At 27.0% G+C, this 24,402-nt stretch overlaps 3 protein-coding genes and 1 non-coding gene across 5 annotated transcripts; 2 read left to right on the forward strand and 2 right to left on the reverse strand.

Moving 5' to 3' along the window:
- The first annotated feature begins 472 nt into the window (after positions 1 to 472).
- On the forward strand, positions 473 to 3,181 carry LOC114195056 (cation/H(+) antiporter 3-like). Its single transcript, XM_028085452.2, has 3 exons — positions 473 to 730; positions 842 to 1,840; positions 2,018 to 3,181. Exons 1-3 carry the CDS (start codon positions 473 to 475, stop codon positions 3,119 to 3,121), a joined length of 2,361 nt encoding a protein of 786 aa, XP_027941253.1. The 3' UTR covers positions 3,122 to 3,181.
- Positions 3,182 to 11,639: 8,458 nt separating this feature from the next.
- On the reverse strand, positions 11,640 to 11,713 carry TRNAI-AAU (transfer RNA isoleucine (anticodon AAU)). The gene has a single exon. It is a non-coding gene; the product is annotated as a tRNA-Ile (tRNA).
- Positions 11,714 to 19,013: 7,300 nt separating this feature from the next.
- On the forward strand, positions 19,014 to 23,102 carry LOC114195395 (Rhodanese/Cell cycle control phosphatase superfamily protein). Of its 2 annotated transcripts, none has more exons than XM_028085848.2 (5): positions 19,014 to 19,442; positions 20,567 to 20,818; positions 20,924 to 21,022; positions 21,564 to 21,857; positions 22,491 to 23,102. In XM_028085848.2, the coding sequence occupies exons 1-5, from the start codon at positions 19,035 to 19,037 to the stop codon at positions 22,869 to 22,871; spliced, it is 1,434 nt and encodes a 477-aa protein (XP_027941649.1). In that variant the 5' UTR covers positions 19,014 to 19,034; the 3' UTR covers positions 22,872 to 23,102. The 2 variants fall into 2 exon arrangements, with proteins under 2 accessions (XP_027941649.1, XP_027941650.1); XM_028085849.2 differs by having other exon boundaries at positions 19,213 to 19,442; positions 20,577 to 20,818.
- A 240-nt stretch (positions 23,103 to 23,342) lies between these two features.
- Positions 23,343 to 24,037, reverse strand: LOC114195396 (uncharacterized). The gene has a single exon (XM_028085850.2). The coding sequence runs from the start codon at positions 23,981 to 23,983 to the stop codon at positions 23,462 to 23,464; it is 522 nt and encodes a 173-aa protein (XP_027941651.1). The 5' UTR covers positions 23,984 to 24,037; the 3' UTR covers positions 23,343 to 23,461.
- Positions 24,038 to 24,402: the final 365 nt, after the last annotated feature.

The following is a 24,402-nucleotide window of genomic DNA, read 5'->3' on the forward strand; positions in this document are numbered from 1 at the left end:
ACCCTCTCAAACCAATTGCTAGATAGGTTTGTTTGATTATGATATTCTAATTATGATTTATGACGTAAAAATTAGCATTTTTTATTACTTGTGCTAATAGTCCTAAATATATATTAAAGCATTTGTGATATCTTCCCTTAATATAATACCTTGATCACTTTTAGTTTATTTTTTTCTGGCATTAACAGCTTCTCTACTATAAATTAGTTTCTACTTGTCCTCTCTAATAATAACTCTCCTTTAACAAAATTGTCTTACTTAAATTAGTTTATGTGTGATGTTGTCTTCTTTGTCACGAAGATTCACTTACAAAACAATGAGCTAGTGAATCATTTGTTCTGTTCTTAACATTTCATTCTAAATATACTAGTTCCAATAATAATATATATATCATTGATGTTCGTTTTCCTTCAGTCCATTCATTCACTTCATCTTTCTCATTGACTATTGAATTTGTTCTAAGGATTGTGAAATGGAGGTGGATACATTGTTTGCTTCAATTAATCAGATCAATGTTTCTGATCATACTGCAAAATGTGGTGTTTGCCTTAAAACTCCACCCAATATTGCATCAGATGGCCTATGGGGAAATCATGGCACAGAAGGGTCTCCTTTAAAGTCTTCTATGCCAATATTTCTACTCCAAGTGATTTTGATTTACACTGTAACACGAACTTTGAATTACCCTTTGAAGAAGCTGGGTTTTCCTGCCATTTTTTCACAATTGATGGTAAGTTTTGTTATTAAGATTGTTATAGAATCTTAAATCATACAATAGATAGAAACATTAACATGGATTGATCAATATCTGTCTAACAAAATGCATTATCTTTATTTGAAGGCTGGGCTTATTTTAGGACCATCTTTGGGTATATTGGAGAAAGAGAAGACAATGTTGTTTCCTTATGGAAGTCAAGATACACTTGCTACAATAGCATCACTTGGTTACATGCTATTTGTGTTTGAGAATGGTGTGAAAATGGATTTTAGCATGATCACCAGAACAGGAAAACAAGGATGGATCATAGCCATTGTGGGGTTGCTATTTCCTCTAGTAATTGGTTATTCATCTGTAGAAACCATTTCTAAACTTGCAAACCAGGGTTCGTTAGACGAACTGCATTCAACTGTTGTTATACTGATGACACAGAACATGACTTCATTTGCAGTGATTGCTTCTGTCCTCAATGACCTTCAAATCCTGAACTCTGAACTTGGAAGATTGGCATTGTCTTCTGCACTGGTGGGTGACACGTTGAGTAATATTCTTGTAGTTGCATCTGCAGCATTGGATACCAGAAAGGTGAATGCAAGGGGTATAAATTTGGTGCTCCTTTTCGCTGTAATAATCATCATTTTCTTTGTGTATCGGCCTTCAATGTTCTTGGTGATTGAGCACACACCAGAAGGCCAAGAAGTGAAGGATATTTACATCAACGTTATCATTGGGGTTCTCTTTGTTTTGGGTTGGAGTTCAATGCTCTTCAATATAGAATTCATCCTTCTACCTTTCCTTTATGGATTGGCTACACCAGATGGACCTCCATTAGGATCTTCATTAGTTAAAAGGATCCATACTTTTGGTTTAGAATTTCTTACGCCAATCTTCATCACTACGTGTGCAATGAAGATGAATTATTCCTTGGTAGAGTTCAGATCACCTATGTTTATAGGCACCGTCCTTATGATCCTTATGGCTCATCTACTCAAAATTATATCTTACGCAGCACCTTCACTCTATTTCAAGCTTTCACTAAAGGATGCAGTTTCTCTTGCCCTCCTTCTAGATTGCAAAGGCGTTGTGGAAGTAGCCATGTATAGCTCTGCATTAGACAAAAGGGTAACCAAGAAATTCACTCTTCAAACATCTTTCACGAATTCAGATTCTCTACTGGATTTTTTTATATCGTCATCTGCAAGAACAACACAGAGCAGAGAATCCAAATGGCTTCTCTCATAATTTCTTCTGGCTTGTTTTCTAAACAGTTAATGATCATGATACTTGTTATATATGCAGGACATCCAACCAGTACGTTACACTGTGGCTCTAACAATGATCTTGATCTCAAATAGCGTTTCACAACTTCTGGTGAAACGTTTGTATGACCCTTCAAGAAAATACTTTGGCTACCAGAAAAGGAACATGTCTAATCTGAAATTTGACGCGAATCTCCGGATCCTAGTTTGCATTCACAAACAGCATCACACAGTGCCTATAATATCAGCTCTTAATCTATTCAACCCTACGCCACTGTATCCAACAACTGTGGATGTTCTTCATCTGATTGAACTGGTAGGGCGTTCTAGTCCCATTTTCATCTCTCACAAGATGAAAAAAGGTTCTCCTTGTCATGCAAGCAACTCCTACTCGGAGAACGTGATCCTCACCTTCAAACTCTACGAAGATGAAAAGCTAGGTGCAACAACAATATACCCTTATACAGCGATATCTCCACCCACACTGATGCATGAAGACGTGTGCTACCTTGCATTGGATAAAGTTGCATCCATCATCATTCTTCCCTTTCATCGAAGATGGTCTTTCGATGGAAAAATCGAACACGAGGACAAGACAGTGAGGTTGCTGAACTGTAAGGTCATGGATAAGGCTCCATGTTCGGTTGGAATACTGGTGACTCGTTTTGTTCGTAAAAGTGATTCACCACTTCGATTAGCCATGATCTTTTTCGGTGGTGACGATGATAGAGAGGCTCTGTGCCTGGCCAATAGAGCAGCGAAAGACAGTGATAATGTTGAGCTTGTGGTGTATCACATGACAACAAGTGAAAAGAAGGACGAAAAACACGACGAGGACACCATGCTTGATCATTCAATATTGAAAAACGCTAGAAGAGAATGTTCTCGTATGAGAAATGTTGTGCATGAGGAGATAATTGTGGAGGGTGGTGCTCAAGTAGCTTCTGTTCTTCACCGTCTTGCAGAAGATCATGACTTTTTCATAGTTGGGAGACGTAATGGCATTGATTCTCCTCAAACAAAGAGTCTTCAAGAATGGAGTGAGTTTCCAGAATTAGGTGTCATTGGTGATTTTCTTGCTTCTCCAGATCTTGAATGCAACTCATCTGTTTTGGTAGTGCAACAGCAAAAATTTCACCATTAATAAGTAATTTGGTTGTATGAAATCATCATCATTTTTTGTGATGATATATGTTCATAGAACCTTCTATTACAAGATCTAATGTTCATGAGATATTCAATGAAGATAATTATTTACTACACGATTGAATTATTTTTGACTTATAAAATTGTATTGCTTGTTTTGATTGATTACCGAAGTTAGAAGATGCATCACAACAAGAACGACAAGGATCAAAAGCAAAGAAACCAAGTAGGATATGTTATTACTGCATAAACCTAGGACATTACAAAATGTTCAAATCAAGAATGACACTTTAAGAAAGAAACAAAGAGGTGTCATATGTTAACATCAAAAGATCTTCATCTGTCATAAAAAGAAGCTCAAATAAGTTTTACTGCTAGCACAACATTTGATCCATTGTCTAATAAATTTGATGAATAATGATTTACATTCTAAATCTTATAATGAAATTCTTTTGACTATTACACTTTTGGAAATTTTCAAAATTGAAAACTTCAAAGCATTTTAAGACTCGAGACATATAATTCCAAAAAAAAAAGTAAAAACATATTTTTCAAAAATTAAATCCAAATTCAATTAGCTACCAAATATCCTTGAAAAAGTTCCATTTCATGTTTATGTTATACATGTGATCATAATATTTAAGGGTAAATATCTTGAATTCTAGTATTTGTTTCATGTATTACTTTTGGTCATTTTAGGATGATTCCTTGGGAACTAACTCACTTAATTCGAAGTTTTTTTCTATTCAAAAGGACGTCACTAGCAGATAATAAATTGATATAAGAAAATACAAATTCTTGCATAACAATTCTATAAACCATAGGATTATGATTTGATATAATGACAAATGTTTTTGGTTCAAATGTAAGTTTATACATTGATAATAAATAATTTTGTTGTATGAAATCATATTTTTTTTATGATATATGTTCGTAAAACTTTCTATTAGAAGATACGATGCTCATAACATATTTAATAAACAAAATTATTTACAGCTAGACGAGAGACCGTGCGTACACACCAATCTTTTTTTTTTCTGTTTTATTTTTTAATATAGATTAAGATAAATAATATAATTACTATTATATTTGAATAAATAATTTATTTAAATAATTATATTTAATTTTTATAATCATGTATAATTATATATAATATTTAAATAATACTTTTGATAACTTTAAATAATTTATTATTATTATTTTTTATAACGAATTATTTAAAAATAAATAAAATTATTTTAATATTAATTAATTTTATGTTAAAATAATGAATTATAAAATATACAGTTAATAATATCGATATTAATATATAATAATATTAGGTTATATTATAATATTATTATTTAATAACAATAATATTAATTAACCTTTTAATATAAATCACTAATTCATAACAATAATATTATAATACTATAACATTAAAATTTACGGTTAAATTTTTATTTATATATTATATTAAAATAAAGTATTTATGTATGGGACATTAAAAAAAAGTGAAATTTAGATATATCTAAAATATAAGAAAACAATGACCTCTAGAAAAGATTCATGTCAACATCCAATTTTGTCTGGATTATAATATATATATTTTTTATTTATCTATTTATTTATTTATTACTTTTTGTTATTATTATCATGTATATTGTTAGTTTTTTTATATATTTAATTTAATATAATTTATTTTCAGTTCATTAATTAAATGAAAAAATAAGTATTGAATGAAATTAACATAATTTTTAAGAATGATAAGATTTGGTTGGAGATCTTTTCGTATTCCTATAGTCAATAAGTCCATTTTCGCTTCTCAAAGATTTTCTTTCAACGAAATCATTATATTTCAACTTCCCAAACCAATGTCTATTTATATTTATACTCCAAAGACTTCTCTGAATTGCTGCACATTTCCAACACGAAATCATCATTACATTTCTCGCATTCCCAAACCATTGTTTTTCAAAGATTGCAATTGATTGCAATCGTTGATATTACCGTTGCGCTTCTCCATAATCAATATTAAATACAAATTTATTGTGATTTTAAGAGTCTTTAAAACACATATACACGTCCAGACAAACTACTGGGTGCTCCATGTTTTGCTTTATTTTATTTTATATTATATTATTTTAGAATACCTATTTTATTTTAGGGTTAAATATGTTTTTGATCCCTCAAGTTTCAATGAATTTTGGAATTAGTCCCTCATCAAAACTTTATACCAATTTAGTCCTTCATCTTTCAAAATGTGTGAATTTAGTCCTTTTAATCAAATTTTGTTAAGTTTATCTGATGTTTCAAACACATTTCATGATAGTATTTAAGTTAATATTGAAGAAAAAATGTGTCAAAAAGTGTAAATAATTTAAATACTATCATGAAATGCACTTGAAACGTCAGATAAACTTAACAAAATTTGGTTAAAAGGACTAAATTCACGCATTTTGAAAGATGAAGGACTAAATTGGTCAAAAATTTTGATGAGGGACTAATTCCAAATTTCGCTGAAACTTGAGGGACCAAAATCATATTTAACCCTTTATTTTATATATGTTTTGTATGCATTAATGAAATTCTAATTTATTGGGAGACACGTGTCTTGCTGGATACAATACAACATGTATGAAATTAATTATTTTAGCAATGAAATGATTTTTCTTTCAAAAAGATTTCTAATATAAGGCGGTTGAATTTGACATTTGACAGGTGAACATATAAGAATCATCAAAGGGAACTGCTCGATGAATTGAGAGCTAAAGTATAATCATTGTGTTATAGAGCTTAAAAAAAGTAAACGAGTTTTTGTTCATTATAATGTATCTCATCTCATGTAAAGTGCAAGATTAGAAAGCATAGAAAAAAAATTATATCAATGATATTAACATGCCTATCTTGATGGACTGTAAATTTACTAAACTTTTTTAAATAGCAGTATGCATCACCTGTTTTTTGGTTTTTCTTTACAATTTGTTTTTTCTTGGTAATTATGATATCTGCAATATCTCATACGTATACTACTTTGTCTTTAAGTTTCGATTTTTATTTTCTTTTTGCTTTCAATTTTCTATCCTTTTACTTAATTTTTTAGGATTTTCATATTGATGATTGATAATAAATACTAAATACGACTATATAAGACACAAACACCATATATATTATAATTAATTTGAATTTTATTAATATATTTAAATTATTATAAAGTTTAATCAATTATTTTTAATTTGTTTAATTTTTTATTTTTTTTGAATAATAAGATTAATTTATTATTGTGAAAATGTATTGAAATTAGAAAGTGGACATTTATTAATTATAATGTAAAACTAAGATATAAAATTTATAATTTTATCTTTGTACTTTAAAAATAAAAATAATTTTATATGTTGGAATTTGTACTTTTCCTAAACTCTTTTTGTTCACCTTCCCCACAAGATTTATGCTCATTTTCAACCTTTTTTTTGTTTATTTTTCCAAGGCATTCCAGATTGATAAATATTATTATCAACTATAATTGTTTCTATTATTATTATATTATTAGTATCATAACTAATATAATAATAATAATTATTATTATTATTATTAAAAATTATAATTATTATAATTATAATTATTGTTATTATCAACTATAATTATAATTATATTTTTAACAACTTAATTATTATACATATCACTGGTAAATTATTATGTCAATTTTATAATTTAATGCAAACAACTTTATATCCAAAAGTATTATTGGATAATCATAATATTTTCATTTTAACCAAAAATAAAATAAAATGTGTGTATGCATCAATAATTAATTATTATAAATTTAATTTCTACATTGATAACAATACCTTCATTTAGTTTTCTTTACAAATTTTAACATCAATTTTACATTATGTTTGCATTTTTGTTTAAGTTGATTATTGTGTGGATATTATTTTTGCACGAGACCAGAGTTCTCAATATTCTTATATTTTATTTTAACAATATGTAGATATGCATTTCATTTCAATATAATATATAACTTAATGTGAATTTTTTTTCTTCTAAATTCATATGTTAATATCTTTCAATATTTTTTTTCTTTTAAACTCTCTGTATCTATATGTGCTTCTATTTAAAATTTTAACATTAGCTTCTATATGTGCTTCTATTTAAAATTTTAACATTAGCTTCTATATGTGCTTCTATTTAAAATTTTAACATTAGCTTCTATCTACTCTTAATTAATTCATTATAAAAAACAATGGTAATGAATTATTTAATTGTTATTGTATTATTTAAATATTATATATAATTATATAATAATATATTTTATACAAGACCATCTTACACAATACACCAAAATTTTACTTTAACAACGATGGTGCATATCCATTTCATTTTAATGTAATATATACGTGTTTCTATTTAAAAATATTAACATCAATTTCATGTTGTATTTACTTGTACGGGACCATATTACATAATATTTCAACACTTTACTTTAACAGAACATAATGAAGCAGATTATCGTAACTACTTCTTTGTTTGATGAAGGTTTTTCTTTGAGATTCGTGAAGAGAATGACGAACACACATGTTTTTTGTTATGCTATATAGTTGTCACTGTTTCAATATGTATAAATTTAATTTAATATAGTGCTTTTATATTTATGAATATATATTTGATTTGATATATTTAATTAGTTAGTCATATCAAATTTGTTTTTATATATAATATTTAATGAATTCAAACCATCATAATGTACAGTTGTGACTCTTGGAATAATTATCATTATCCTACTTTGTTTATATTATATATACTTATAATGTTTATCAATTTTCTACTTTCTTCGATAGCCATCAAATTTTAACAATCTTCTTCAATCTTCTCTTCTTTATAATTGTTTACATTTATCAATTCCTTAATAAATATTTATTAAATGGTTTACATAAATGACTCATAAATGGTTTCATATTCCAATATTATAATTGTTTCAATTGCATTGCAAATGGACATATTCCAAGATAATGTATTAATGTCACATTTATGACTACTTAGGAAACAATGCAAATATCTTCATATTACTAAATTACTAAATCTGAGTTTATTCCAACTTATGAAAACACAACTTTCAATAAAGATATTTTTAAATCTATTCCTAATAATATTTTTTTAAATAATCAAATGTTTTTCTTATTATTTACGTCATGAATATATTTTGGAATCCACATTCATCATTGTACTGCTAATATCGTTAATATCATATTTAAATATCTATTATCAAATCTTATTATTTCTACTATTTCTTTTAATTAATTTCACTAAAATAAATTTATTATAGTTAATTAAATCAATTCTATGCTAAAATAATGAATTAATAATTATATACAATTAATCCGATAAAAATAAAAATTTAAATTAATTTTTTATTTATATATAAGAATAATAAAATCTATTTTAAAAGTAAAACAAAAAACATGACCCATGTGTATGCATTGGTCTTCTCTTTATATATTTGGTATATATAAAATGTTATAATTTTTAAAATAATATTAAGGATAAGACTGAAATAACGAAATGTAGACAAAAAGAGGGTATCCTCTTTATATATTGTTATAGATATATTTTTATTTTTTTATTTTATCTATTATTATTTATTGAATATTAAAAACAAAATTAATTACTATAATACTTTCATATTTATTGTATTATGTTTAACTTTTATTATAAATTCAATATCTACGTTGATAACAATATCTACATGTATATTTGTTTAAAAATTTTAACATCAATTTTAGTTACTCTAACTTTTAATAGGGACCATATCATCTCACAATATGTTTGCATTTTTTTCTATTTTTCTTTAAGTTGATTATTCATATGTGTACAATATTTTTACATGGAACAAAAGTTCACAATATACCAATATTTTATTTTAACAACGATATGTACATATGCACTGAACAAAAGTTTACAAGACACATGATTATTATACCTTGCCGCCAAAATCATACCCTTCAGATTTATTCTCAAATGAAATCATTTCAATATTTCAATATAAATTAAGTATAACTATAAACTATGTATTGTGTAACTATAGATTATATTAATATATAATAAACCTAATCAATAGTCTTAAATAATTAGATAATAAAGTAGATTGTTGTAATTAACCAAAATCTAATTAATATATTTACAAATTCACATAAATTAAATCAATAATAACAATACTTTAATTTAATTTTTAACTAATATAATATATAATATTTAAACAAAATACCTACAATAATGATTAAAAAACATAAAAATTCTGTGCGTACACGAGTCCATACTAGTTATGTAATATAATCACATATAAAATAAATATAACATATTAAAAATTTTAATTAACAACACATGTAAAAGAAAAATAAATATTAAAAAGATACGATAATAATAACAATAATAATAGTTCTTTTACAATTAGTAATAAAGATAAAATGATAATAATTATTACTATTATTATAACAATGTCAATAACAATACTAATATTAATACTAAGATTAATCCTACTACTAATATTAATATTAATATTAATAATAAAAATAATGTTAATAATAATAATATAAATACACAACACCACCAACCACAATAATAATAATAATAATAATAATAATTAATTATTATTATTATATGTGTAGTTATGTAATTAATTATAATTGAATAATTATTGTAATTCATTAATTATTATTAAATTTTTGAAAATTTAAAATAATTATGTATCTATATATAATCTATTATATAGATAATAGATGTAGATATAATTTTTTATTGAAATTTTTCTTTAAATGAAATTATTATTGATTGTTGAAGAGTTTAAAGTTAATATATATATATATATATATATATATATATATATATATATATAATCTGTTATCTATAATTGTAGTTAAGTGATAATTCAACACTTATTTGGTTAATGTAATAAAATTTATTTTAATTTCTATATTTATATTTTTCAAATTATGTTATTTTTATTTGTTTGTCTTTTTATACATATTTTTTATTTGAAATTTTAATATCAAAATCATGGTGTAGTGGTACTAAATTTTTAATAGAAAAAACATGTCAAATTGATTGTTATTATTATTTTAACTGTGTTATTTTCATTTTAAAAATAATATTTTTATTTAGATATTTATATTTTTCAAATTACGTTATTATTATTATTTATTTTTATATATTTTTTATTTTAACTTTCAATATAAAAATCATGAATACAGTACTAAAACGATTTATTTCATTTTATGTTATTATTATCATTTTAAATTTTTATTTACATTTATATAAATAATAAATATAAATATATAGTATGAAAAAATATTTATACTTATATGTAACTAAATATATAAATATATATATATATATATATATATATGTATGTATATATATATATGTATGTATATACATATATATATACATACATATATATATATATATATATATATATATATATATGAATATTTAAAAATAATGAAAGTCACAAAATAGGAGATAAAATAAGTGGGCACATGTCAAGAAAAGACATTGTACATGTCATGTTATTATGTAATCATGTGTCATGTTATTATTGTACATTGTACATGTCTTTTTTTTTTATTAGTTTTTTTAATTGTTTTTTGTTTGATATTTAAAAATTTTGCACTTTGTCATCCTTCCATTTATATATTGTATAGATAGATATGCAAGAAAAAAATAAAACCATAATTATTAAAAAGATGTTGGTAAATGGATAAAAAAAAAGGGTTTGTATGAAAAATAAAAAATCGCTCGAGTCTCACACACAAACATAGTATTTGTTTGTGATAAGAACATAAGCATGAGAAGTCAATAATCGGTAAAATAACCTACCATCAATAAAAAAAATGAAACACTTTTATTAGACAAAAAATAAAACTCTTACATCTACTACCGAAAGAAACAAAAACCAACATTTAATGAGAAAAAGTAAAACGCCACTTGTAAAGATTTGGAGATTAATAAAACCTACCATAAAGAATAAACATTTTATAACAACAAAAATGTTAATTATCCGAAAAAATTATCAAGTCAATAAAAAAATTAAACATTCTTCTAAGTAAAAGAAACAAAACACTTACCCTTATTAGGCTTCAAATAAATAAAATCAGGAGAAAAAACAACGTTCTCATTTTGACCTTCCACATAAAAATTTAAGAAGTAAGAAAGTCTACCACATGGATAATTAAAATTTTCTTTATCACACAAATTATTATTTAAATATATTAGACCATATGTATTATCTTATATTTAATGTTTATCATTTAAAAATTATAAACTTAAAAGTAGTTGTTTAATATATATATATTTGAATACTTATAAGAAAAATAAAAAAATAAAAAAATATATGCGTATCATTTAATGTTTAATTGTTTGAAACAAATAATTGTTAAACATATATTTTCTTTAAAATAAAATTAATCAATTTGGCTCATGCAGCAGCGGGTTTCGAACCTGAGACCTACAACATTTTTCGCATGAATTATTTTAATAAAAATTGGCCCATGCAGGTTTCGAACCTGCGACCTTCGCGTTATTAGCACGACGCTCTAACCAGCTGAGCTAATAGGCCACGTTAAAATTTTAAAGAATAAGCGTTTTAAATCACAACAGATACATATAGTTAATATTGTAATTTTATAATAATCATTCAATAATACACTTCTTTCTAACATGAACATAAATAAAATGGGCACGTTTAATAAATGACTATTACATTAATTAAATTTGATAATATATTATTTTAGTAAGCATACTATTATTCAAAAAATATCAACATTGTTTCTTTGTTATGGTTTGTTTTTAGATAAATTCAAAAATAGGTTTGTGATAATGTTTAGTACAAGGATTCTGAAGGAAAAACAAAGGACTAAAAGACAATAAGACCCCTTTATTTGAAAATGTTCTTGATAGTCCAAGTTTATTTTTTCTAAAATATGTCAACTGAGTTTTGTTGCATATGTTGCTTTTTAAAGTTGAAGTTCTGATGTTTTTAAACAATGTAGAAATACTTTCTCAATTTTTTTCCAAAGGCTTTACTATAACATTCACAAATAAATTTGTCCCATGAGTATTGTCAGAACTCGTCTTCATTTTGACGAGAAATTTCCACGTTGACTGGATATGGGTATGAGTTTGGTTATGGAAAATACTAGACTTTTTCAATTGAGTATGAGAGGATATGAGTATATATATATTTGTTCGTTCTCGTTTCCATACCTGCCATAATATTCATCTTCGTCATATTTCCGTTTTCGTTTAAATTATTAAAATAGTCATATATATATATATATATATATATATATATATATATTACACATTTTTTATTTTTTATTTCTTCTAATTTTTTGGATTGTTAGAGAATTCATTCACATTTCTAAAATATTTTTCGTCTTATCACAACCTTTATGCAATTATTTTCAAAATTATATATGTCAATTAAATAATTTTTATGTCTCACATTTGAATATTTCTACTATCTTAATTTTTTTTTCATTTTATATTTTCTTTTCACGTGAAAATGTTTAACCCCTCAATTTAAGTATTTAATAGCATAAACAATTCTAATTACCTCTCAACCATGGACTATTAATATTTGAAAGGTTTTATTAAATCTGTAAGGTATTTTTCATCATATCATATCCTTAATAATTATACATTTGTTTTCTTTTGTACGATTTTATCCAATGGTCTCTCAAATTGTTTATAAGAAACACATTTGATTATTTTTTTTAATATTTTTATTTGTTGTTATTTTATATGTAGAATACTATTTTGATATTTTTAATACAATTTTTTTTTAACTTATCATCATACATGTAATTTTATCACTATAATTATATAAATTAATTTTATTTACTATAATATAATAATTTAATATAATTGTCATGAATCATTTTTATCACCATCCAATATATATTAAATTTCAAAAGATAAAAAATCTATGTTAAAATTCTATTATTATTAGTTTAACCTATGTTCTTTGGATGATTTTGATCAATTAATGTATTATAACTTTTATTAGTATATAAAAAAGGAGATTTCATTATAATTTAAAAAATCTAAGTAAACATACATTTAAAACATTTTTTAATTTGAGTATTTATTTTTCTTTTATAGTTTTTTAAAAATATTTTTAAATGTTATCAACTATATTTCATTATCGTTTATAAATTTAATAAATATTTTGGTTCTCATAAAATGTTATTTGGTTTTCTAATTTGAAATGTATACAATTATAATTTTTTTTTAAAATATTTGATATTAAAGAAACAACCCCTTTTAATATTGAATATTTGATAATATTATGTTTTCTTTACTATAATTTTTTATTATTTTATAAAAATTAATTAATATATACATGTTACTTATGGAATGAGAATGTGATAAAAGTTTGATACATGTTGAATTTAGATATGGGATAGCGAACCCATTCGTCCTGATCCGTTATTATAATTCACATGTAGCTTGTAGCCTGTGTTCTTACTATTTTGTGATAAAATAGTCTATCTTTTAACCATACAATAATTTAAAATTTAATGTATACTTTTTAAATAGTAAAATAAATTTTTGAATACAAGAATTAAAAAAAAATAGTGTAATGTATATCTATATTATTTATATATATAAAGATGATTTATTTTTTGTGTCCACATTTATTTTTTTAATCTTAACTTTTAAATATTTTTAAAATTAAAATAATTATTTTATTAGTTTTATCTTTTAGGTCATCGTTTTTTTAAATTTAATCACTTTTTTTAATTAAAATTACCACAAAATAAATACATTTTTTACAATAAAATTGTAAAAATTATTTATATTCAATTTTATAATTATAATAATAATAATAATAATTTTATTATTTTTTATTATTATAAAGAAAAATAAACTTATGTTTTTACTAGTTATTATTATTATTATTATATAAAGGAAAATTTTCAATTTGGTGTATACATTTATTTCCATTTTTACCCTTTAAATAATCATTTTCTTAAATTAAATTAATTACTTTGCAAATTGTACTCTTTAAGTGACCATTTTTTAAAATTGACATTTTTTATTTGACCAATTTTTTTAAATTTAAAGTTTTTAAAATTAAAATAATGATCTATAGTAAAATTGTAAAAATTATTTATATTTAATTTTTAATTGAAATAATAATAATAACTATTTTTTTATTTTTTTATTATGAAGAAAAGTGAATAATCATGCACGTAGGACATGTGTTTTTGTGTTTTTGTTGGGTTTGGAATAAACATTAGTCGTTGGAGCTTTATGAGTAGTTAATCTATTAGTTGTTGGAGCCTTGTAGATAGTTAATACTAACCATTGGAGTCTTAGGGGTAGTTAATGTGTTAGTCTTTTTAACCACTTTTACCTGTTTTGAGTACAACAGTCATGAATATGTGAGTGTTGATTGCATGAATAACAGGACAATAACATAGGTGAATGAATTTATTCACCAAGTACATTTGTTTGTTGTTTATAAATTAGTATCAGTTGGAGAGCTTGACTGTCTGAATGTTCTTTGAGAAGTTTGAACGAGATGGTCAACCTTATAAACATGAACTTAGAAGGTCCCTAGGGGACCAAACCCCCAATGATTTTTTAATTTAAAAAAAAAATTCAAATATTTTTTTAAATTTTTTTAGAATTATTTTTAATTTTTTGTAAAATATAATATTCAATATTAATAAATAAAAAATAAAAAATTAAACATAATAAAGAATAATAAAATTTATTGAAATATTTTTATTGTTCTCTCTCATTTTACGTTTCTCACATATTGTATTTATTTATTATTATTGTATATCTTCCTTTGTTTTATGTGTTTTAAAAAAGGAATAGAAAATTAAACCAAATTCATTCTCCTCGTTCTCGGTTCTCAATTCATCCTTCTTTAAGATAAAAAAGGTAATTTTCTCATTTCTCTTATATAGAAAAAAATTAGTTTGATATTTAGTTTTTTTTTTATCTTATGATATTTTTGTATATTTATTTTTTCATAAATATAAAAATAAAAGTTATGTACTATATGTTTTTTCATAACCATTTCTTAAATATGACTTGATTATCATATTTTTTTTAGTAATTACCTCTCTCAATTTTTTATTCGATTTTGATAAATTATTTTTTAGTCTTAATTTTTTTTAAATAGGTATATTGATGAAAAATAAAATAATAGATTCATTTTTTTAAAAGTGATAAAAGGAAAGATACCCTAAAAGATGAAAATAATACAATTTTACTTGTTCACTTATTTTCAAGCATGATACTAAGAATTCAATTGTTCAATTAGAAACCATTTCTTAAGATTCAAATAATTATAAGTGAGAAGTTTCATTTTAATTCTTTTAAATTATATGTGGAATATTTCATATTAATTCTATAAAACTTATTATAAGAAAATGTCCTCAAATATGAGAATATCCGGGGAGAAAGATGAAATTAAAAAAACTTATTTAAAATTTATTTCATATCAAATACAATTTCAAAACTATTTAAGGAAAAACATACAAGGACTTCAATAGTAAATTATATATACTTTTGCTATATTAGTAATAATAATTAAATATATAAAATTTGAATATATTATTTTAGCCCTTCAAACCTTTTGATCAAGATCCGCCACTGCTTATAAATAGTGTGCTTATGTCAAAGTTGACAAAGGCAATCAACTAGGACAATTGGAGTCTCCCAATGAAGGCCTTTCTTGGCTCCCAAGATAATTAGGAGGTGGTTGAAAATGACTATGAAGAACCAACAAGCCTTGTGGGTTATACGAATGCACAAAATAATGCATTGAGAACAATATGTACAAAGGACAAAACAACCATGTACATATGAGTATGGCTTTGAGGAGATTGTAAGTACGAAATCTTCAAAAGAATGTGGGACATTCTTTAGAAAGAGTACAAAGGGGATAACAGAGTGAAGAAAGTCTAACTTCAAATACTCAGGGGCAAGCTGAAAATCATGAAAATGAAAGAGACAAAAGGAGTGTCCGAGTACATAACACGGTAGAAAAACACTACCCACTACTCGAGTTGTGGGAAAAATTTGAAGGTCGTTCACTAATCACTTTGAGAACACAGTGTGCGCAATTGGGGAGTCCAAGGATCCCATAAATGCTCTCGGTTGAAAAGCTTATTAGATCACTTGAGGCATATGAGCAGTGAAAGAAGAAGAAGGCGGAGCCACTTGATCAAGTTATCCCAATGGAGATTAAAGATGAGAAAGCTCAAAACACTCAAGTCAGAGGACAAGAACGAGGAATTAGAAAAAATGGCCGTGAAGGTAGACGTTTTGGTCAAGATGGAGAAAAGGAGCAATCAGGACAAAAAAATATGGACAAACATTTAAGTTTGTGGGGGAGCTTTGTTCGGATTTAAAATAAACATAAATATATTAGTGGTTAGAATCTTATGAGTAGTTAATGTATTATTCGTTCGAATCTTATAAGTAGTTAATGTATTAGTCATTAAAGTCTTATCATTAGTTAAAGATATATAAAATTTAGTTGGATTATCTTACCATATCTTTTCTAAATAATTTTCTTTTAAAATTATACCATTGATTATTTTTTATATTCATTTATTTTCCTAGAGCCAAGTGATGTAATAGTCTTACTCAAAATATCATATGATTTGATGTCTAATAAAATCAAATATTGGTACTCTAAATCATATATATCATTTAGTATATCAAAATTATTGTATTTTAATGTTCAGAAAGAATCTCTACATTATAAATCAAAAGAGACATCTAAACAAATTTAAGAATACAATTGTTAACTAGATGTCAATCTTACTAATCAAATATTTAAAAAATTAGTATATCAAATTTATTGTATTTTACTCTTTTGAAGGAATCTACATTGTAACACTACTAAAAAAACTCATTTCCTGCCAATTTTGTTTTAAATTTTTTTTGTAGGAAATAATTATAAATTTTGTTATGAAAAAAAAATTGTTGCCAATTCTTTTGCAAAATATTTTGTATAAAACACTTTTCCCAACAAATTTTGTAAGAAATACTTACGAATTTTATAATTTTGTAGGAAATAATTACCCACGAAAGAATTATCTGTCAATTAAGTTTTTTAGAATAAATAGTAGGAAAAAGTCTTTTATTGAAATTTTTATAACAAATTTACAAGAAAAATCTCATATAATATGATAATTTTTAGTAGTATAAATCAAAAGAGACATCTAAACAAATTTAAGAATATCGTTGTTAACTAAATGTCAACCTTACTAATCAAATATTTAAAAAATTACATTTTTTTAATTTATCTAATGCATTTTTAAATTTATTCTTATATTGTTCATATCATATATTTTTTAAGGAACTATAAAATCTCAATCTAAAATTTCAAAAATAATGGTTTTACCATAAATTTCTTCTATATTAACTAAGTATTTCCCTTATATTCTACATAAACCTTATAAACCTTTAAACACATGAGAAGGAAGATTTTAAGTTTGAGGTGGACGATGAGTCAGTTCAAAATACAAGGAAGGTAGGTCAAAGAAAATTAATACTAAATTTTTCAAAGCAAGAATTTATAAAAAGTACTAATGAGATTTAAGGGATTGTATATCTTAATATGCTGAGAAATTTGATTATTGAGCTTTTGTTTCCTATTAGTGTCGCATTGCTTTACTTTTTTTCATATATGATTATTGAGCTTTAGTTTCCTATCAGTGTCGCATTGCTTTACTTTTTTCCATCTATGTAGTTACTTAGTTTTTTTATAATATGTATTTTTGCCTATAAGTGCAATGTATTTTTATCATGAGTTAGATGTAGTCCCCCATTTTCTTTTATTTTCTTTTCCTTTTTTTAATAAAATCTCCATGTCATGATAATAATGTCTAACACGAGCATTTATTTGAATATTTCTTCACGTCCCTTCCTTCTTTCTATTATTGTACCCTCGTAAAACTCATAAATGACAAATTATCCCTCATTAAATTATAATAAGAAAGTAAACATTATTTTTGTATCTCACTTTTTAAATTCATTATAGATTATGCAATTGAGAACATATTTTTGAATATAAAAACACACATTTCAAAATGCATTCAAAGAATACAAGATGAAATATGTATTTCAAACGTATCTCTGAATCCAAAAATATCTTTCGAATTATACAATGTAAAATGCGTTTAAAAAAAATACATTTTGAAATGTATATTTTGCCATGCATTTAAAAAATGTATTTTGTAGTGTACATTTTAAAAATGAGCTCATTTTGTTTGATGATATATATGAATATTATTAGTTAACATGATAATGTAAACTAAAACACAGATTTTGAACTTAGTCTAAAAACATGTTTCCTCATCTTTATTGGCGCTCATTCTTCTTCCACCACTTCTATTGAAGTCTTTCGTCATTTTCTTCCTCCCACAACTTTTTCTTTGATCTTTATCTTCTTATCCCTCCAAAATATATTTTGAATTTCATATTTTAAAATTTAAAATAAAAATTGTAATTCAAATTGTACGCTTCACATTATAAATTTTATATTTCAAATTCTACAAAATGTATTTTTTATTTTACATTCTAAAATATGTAATCCAAAATATATTTTTATTTTATATTTCACAATATACGATTTAAAATACAAATTTTGTATCTATATTATACATTTTGAAATACAATATTTGTAATATTTGTATTTAACAATGTAAAATTTGAAATATAAATTTTATATTCTAGACTTAGCATTCTGGACCGTTTCTTATTGTGAGGCACAACAAGACAAAACTAAGAATATTGACCATAATAAGTAAAAGAAAAATTACTTGGGCTCAGGCCGGGGACCCGGGTCGTAGTTTTGGGTTGAAAAGCTTGGCTTGGTTCATTTTCCATACAAAATAACCGAAATGGAAGCATATCCAAACGCGGCCTCCATGCTGAGAAGCAGAACCATAATACCTCCTCCTCCACCGTTACTCGCCCTCAGTAAAAGGCTTCCGTCACCGTCACCGTCACCGTCACAGTCACCGTTACTGTCACCCTCCGTTACCCCCTCGGAACCCACACTATTGTGTTCAGGAACCCCGAAACCCTTGCTCCACCGTTTTTCTCTCTTCTCCAATTCTCACACTCTTCAAACCATGACGCTCTCCAAGTGCTTCTCTCACATTGGGCCCACCGTCCCCATTCCGGACCCACCCGGATCCGAACCCCAACCCGATTCCCCTCTCGTCGTGGTTTCCTTCTACAAATTCGCGGATTTTCCCGATCATGCTCTCATGCGAAACCCCTTGAAGCAACTCTGTCAACGCCTGGTACTCACTTTCTCTGTTCACTCTTTTTAGCGGATTAGGGGAACACAATTTATGCTGTACTTGATTTCATAGCCAACTATTTCCTTTCTGCATAATTTTTTTGGGAATACTTGCTTAGACTTAAGATAAACTCGGTGCCATGTTTTAGCTGAAAAATGAAATAAACTATTCATTTATCTTTTGAAAGTTCAACGTGTTTCTACAAATGTTGTTAGTGTGTTGGAGTGGCAGTAGAGTACGCATTGATTTTAAATTATGTGAGATCACCTCAGAAAGAGGCTATGTATGGGTATGTTTGGACAAACTTCTTTAAAGCACTTTTAGAAAAGAAAATATAAGAAGGAAAGAAGAATAAAATTTAGTTTTTTCATAAGCTAAAAAAATTAATTTATATATATGTAAGTTAAAAAGCAAAAACAAATATGAAAGATCTTCTACAAATTTGCTTAGAAATACCTATGGAGATGTTTTTCCAAATATGTAGAAGATGTAAACAAATTGATTTTAGCTTATGCAAGAAGCTGAATTTATTTTACCTTATTTTCTTTTCTTACAAGCGTTTCTAGATAAATTGATATTTATCTTAACATTCCTATCAGGTTTTCTTTACCGAAGCTTAATTGTAGTTTGCATGCATTTTTTTAACCATACAATTTTAAAATGTTACAATTTAATTTATGTACATGAATTAAATGATGGATTAAACGGCTTGGACAGTTAACAAGCTCAACTATACAAAACTAAATGTTAGTTTGAGATGGATGTGAGAAAAGCTTTTTGACTGATATGTGAGTAATGTGTCCAAAAGAGAGAAGTGGGAGAATATTAAGAACCTCTAATTGAAAGATTAAGGAAAGTGAGTCACTCTCTTGAATATGGTAATCTATAACACGGGAGTTGATTTGACATGAACTAACATACTTGATATTTTCATCGAAGTGCTACATCAACTTCATAGCAGAATTATTTAGTTTCAGTTAGAGATAGTTAATAGTACAGAACCTTAACCCTTTTTGTATTTCTGTGTATGGCAGTGGTGCAATGTTCATTACAACGAGTTTTTTTGCAAATTGTTCACTTGGTTTTGTTGAGATGTGGTGTCTCACCCATCTGATGCTACTCAGCGTGTTTCAGGTGGAATTATTCTTGCACCTGAAGGGATCAATGGCAGCATCTGTGGGACTCGGGAGTCAGTTGAGGACGTTCTGGCATTTGTGGAAGGTGATGATCGATTAAAGGGGCTTAGGCGAGTGGAATCATCTGTCAGTCCTGAGGAGGAGGCCATCCATCATGGTCATAGTGCTGCTTCTCCTCTTGCTGCTGGGGAAGATGCGCCCTTCCGTTGGGATCATGTGAGGGTCAAGTTGAAGAAAGAGGTGTGTTTGTTTGCAATGTCAGAAGGATGAACTCCTTTGTTGACTTTAACATGGATACTGTGTGCAAATAACTTACAGAGTTTTGTTTTTGCTGCATGTTTACAGATTGTTACTCTTGGAATGCCTACTGTATCACCAATTGAAAAGGTTGGAAAGTATGTTGGCCCAGAAGAGTGGAATGCTTTGATCAATGAGCCAGATACAGTGAGTTGCTAACTTCTTATTATCATCGTTCTCATATCTGCATTATGAGGAGTTGTCTTTAATATGATCTCTGATAAGCTATGAGGAGTTAATTTATTAAACTGTACAGCTTCAATTTCTTGAGAATATTTCCAACATTGAATATATTAAATATCTTATTGTTTTCCATTGCTGGGGACAAGTTTAATACGGCTTTAAAGTTAGACTATGGGTTTTATAGCTAAAAAGGTGAAAGGTATTGTGGTATCCAAACATATTTAAATGGAGTTTTAAAAATATTATATTTATGGTTATTTTCCTAATGTATTTTTAAAAGGATATGCGAAGAATTTGTAGAATTTTTACAAAATTGTAATTTCTGTTTGTCAACTCTGCATGGTAGGATTTCGAATTGTTTGTGATGTGCAGTTGGATAAAACTTTAAATAATCCTGAGAACTGCAGTGGTTAATTTAATGTAGCAAGTTGGGAAGTAGAAGACATGTTATTGCTATTGTACATGCCAGAATGTGAATTTTCATTGTTAACATTCTCATGTGTAGGTGGTTATTGATGTGCGAAATAACTATGAAACCAGAATAGGAAAGTTTAAAGGAGCAGTTGATCCATGTACTACATCATTTCGTGAATTCCCGTCTTGGGTAGAGGAGCATTTCCAGCTTAGCGAAACAGATGATAGTGAGAATCCAAAACTTGAGTTAAACAATTCAGTCCAACCTGCTGAAAAAGAAATGGAGAATCAAAAACAACAAATGCCACGTGTTGCAATGTATTGCACTGGAGGTATTCGTTGTGAGAAAGCTACAAGTCTACTTCTCAGCAAAGGTTTCAAAGAGGTGATTCTCTCCTCAAAGAGGTTTCATATAATAAGCTTATGCAATTGTGGTGAATGTGGGGTTGGAAGCTATTTTATGTTCATAATAAAATATGTTTTCTAACAAAGCAATACATTTTTGTTAAACTGAAATGATTGCGAATTTGCGACGTACTTTTCTGTTGTACTTCTAATATTATTTATACTTGAAACTTAAAAGAATTGCTAAAAGCAGAGATGGGTGCCCTTCCATGTATCTTTCTTTCTTTCCATGGTAAGGCATCGTGACGAGATTGTGTGCAAAACCGACTGTCTTGAGGCAGTGGAGCATATCAATGATTTGAACTGTAAACTCCATGAATACATCTGTGATCTGTTGTCACCAAACAAGCAGATCTCATATCACATATGCTGCGTTATTTTCTCAGGAATTAGTTTACTTTGCTGTTTGCTAATCTTCTGTTTAACCGTTTTGTGTTTTTCATTTATGCGATCCTAATAACCACATTTTTAACATAGACTTTTGTTGATATTTGATTAACAAGTAATAGTGATATCACTGTTACTTTGAATATGAGCTTTACTAGCGCTGGATTCAATCTAATTACTGTCATATAATATGATTTTGTCATATTTCTATTCAAAAACATCCCAGGTTTATCACCTGGAAGGTGGAATTCTAAAATATCTCGAAGAGGTTCCAGAAACAGAAAGCCTCTGGGAAGGGGAGTGCTTTGTTTTCGACAAACGAGTCTCTGTGGAGCATGGCTTGGTGCCAGGAAATTTCAAACTCTGCTATGGCTGTAAACAGCCTGTGAGTGATGCTGACATGGAGGCCCCAGAATTTGAATATGGAGTTTCCTGTCCTCACTGTTTTGCACTGAAATCTGATGAAGAGAAGGAGAGAGCTCGAGCTCGACAAAGACAATTTGAGAGATGGGGAATCATAGGTGGTCCAGACAAGGGTCGCCGCCCAACTACTCAAGAACCGGAAAGTGCTAGCAGGAATCCAAACCAGCTTTCACGTTCTATTTAACTACTCAGTCAGACAAGGAAAGATGAGATTGCTTCTTTCCTATCCATTTTGAACGAATGTTTGTCCTCTACTCTTTTGCCCCTTGAATTTATTTAGAATGCATGAAACCATAGATGTATCAACTCTTGGTGTCTGTCTTATCTCTAGAGAAAGGACACCACTTTATTGACATTCAATGTGTGTGTATTGTTGTAACACAATAGCAAGGCTGGAAAATTTTGTTCTTGACAACCTTTACTCTGTTACTTAGTAAAATGTTGTGAAACCACTGATTTTAAATACCAATTCACTTTCCTATAAAAACTACATAAATTTTTTCACACAAGGTAATATTACTTAATTTTGATATAAGTGGTGTGTTCAAATTAAACTCAAACTCTGTCAATGTTCTCAGGTTTCGGTTTCAGTTTCATTTCACTTGACTGTAGCTTGGTTTCTCAACATTGAATAAGAAAATTAAGACACAACATATAATAAAGAGAAGTTCTGAGTACTATGTAGTTCATTTATGTATCTAAATGACCAAATTCTATTTGTTTATTTCAAATACAAGTATGGAGTCAAAATGAAAACAAAGCTACTTCCTGCTATTAGGAAGACTCTTGTGGGAAAACATCAGTGTTATGTTCTTTGAGAGCTTGGAATACTTGAGAGCTTCTATCAAATATCTTAGCCCTTCGGTTGTAATCAGTAGGATCTTTTCCCACATCTTCACCCATTATTGCTTCCCTTTCCAAGCACTCCAACAGCTCCACAATCCCCTCTCTTTCTCCACACTTATGTCTAAACCTTGCCATTCCACTCCTACCCTTGTCCTCATCTTCATGTGTTTTCATCTCATCTTCCACTTCTCTCTCCAAACCCCATTTTGCACACCCTACCACAAACCCATTATCCCCATTATTATTCTTTTTCCGTTGCACCACAAAAGAAGCATGGCTTTGACAAGAAGTGCTGATCTTGAAGCTCAAACCTTTCGCCATGGTAACTGATGTTGGTGTCACTTTATTTGAAGAGACAAGGGTTTGACATGGAATAGCAGGGTTACTGGGGTTACTGATAGAAAGAGAAGAGATCTTGATGGAACCAGCAACATACAAAGACCCTATCATGATGGATTGTGTTGAATTATGTATGAATCTTCGTGATGAGATACTATATCTATATATAAGGGTTTGAAGCAGAGGAAACAGTGGCCAATAGTTAATGTATACAGGTGGCATCTTTCTAGAATAGTAACAGGGCTTTCCAGAATTTTGGAGGTCCTCTTAACAGCATTTGGCAAGATAGAAAGAGACCACGTGTTGAAAACAACCATTGCTACTTCATGTGACACAAATAACACAAATATGTTTTAAAATGTCCTCTTAATTTGTCTGCCAAAACTTGGTTTTTATCAATTTTTTGTTTTTGAAATAAGTCTAATGTACTTTAAATAACCTTTTTTACAATTATCTTGCAGGTGACTGAATTATTTAATTAAAAGTTGAAAGATACAATATTTTAGATATTGATGTTATTGTGTCTCAAT

The sequence above is a fragment of the Vigna unguiculata genome, chromosome 8, assembly GCF_037176805.1.
Source record: "Vigna unguiculata cultivar grain cowpea cultivar isolate G323 ecotype 2 chromosome 8, ASM3717680v1, whole genome shotgun sequence".
NCBI classification, from domain to species: Eukaryota; Viridiplantae; Streptophyta; class Magnoliopsida; order Fabales; family Fabaceae; genus Vigna; species Vigna unguiculata.

What these genes read in the sequence shown, in the direction of transcription:
- LOC114195056 (XM_028085452.2), top strand. Translation starts at nt 473, where the DNA reads ATGGAGGTGGATACATTGTTTGCTTCAATTAATCAGATCAATGTTTCT. An exon ending in CCATTTTTTCACAATTGATG is followed by an intron (nt 731 to 841) that starts GTAAGTTTTGTT and finishes CTTTATTTGAAG; the next exon opens with GCTGGGCTTATTTTAGGACC. An exon ending in GCTCTGCATTAGACAAAAGG is followed by an intron (nt 1,841 to 2,017) that starts GTAACCAAGAAA and finishes TTATATATGCAG; the next exon opens with GACATCCAACCAGTACGTTA.
- LOC114195395 (XM_028085848.2), top strand. Translation starts at nt 19,035, where the DNA reads ATGGAAGCATATCCAAACGCGGCCTCCATGCTGAGAAGCAGAACCATA. An exon ending in AGCAACTCTGTCAACGCCTG is followed by an intron (nt 19,443 to 20,566) that starts GTACTCACTTTC and finishes GATGCTACTCAG; the next exon opens with CGTGTTTCAGGTGGAATTAT. An exon ending in TCAGCAAAGGTTTCAAAGAG is followed by an intron (nt 21,858 to 22,490) that starts GTGATTCTCTCC and finishes AAAACATCCCAG; the next exon opens with GTTTATCACCTGGAAGGTGG.
- LOC114195396 (XM_028085850.2), bottom strand. Translation starts at nt 23,983, where the DNA reads ATGATAGGGTCTTTGTATGTTGCTGGTTCCATCAAGATCTCTTCTCTT.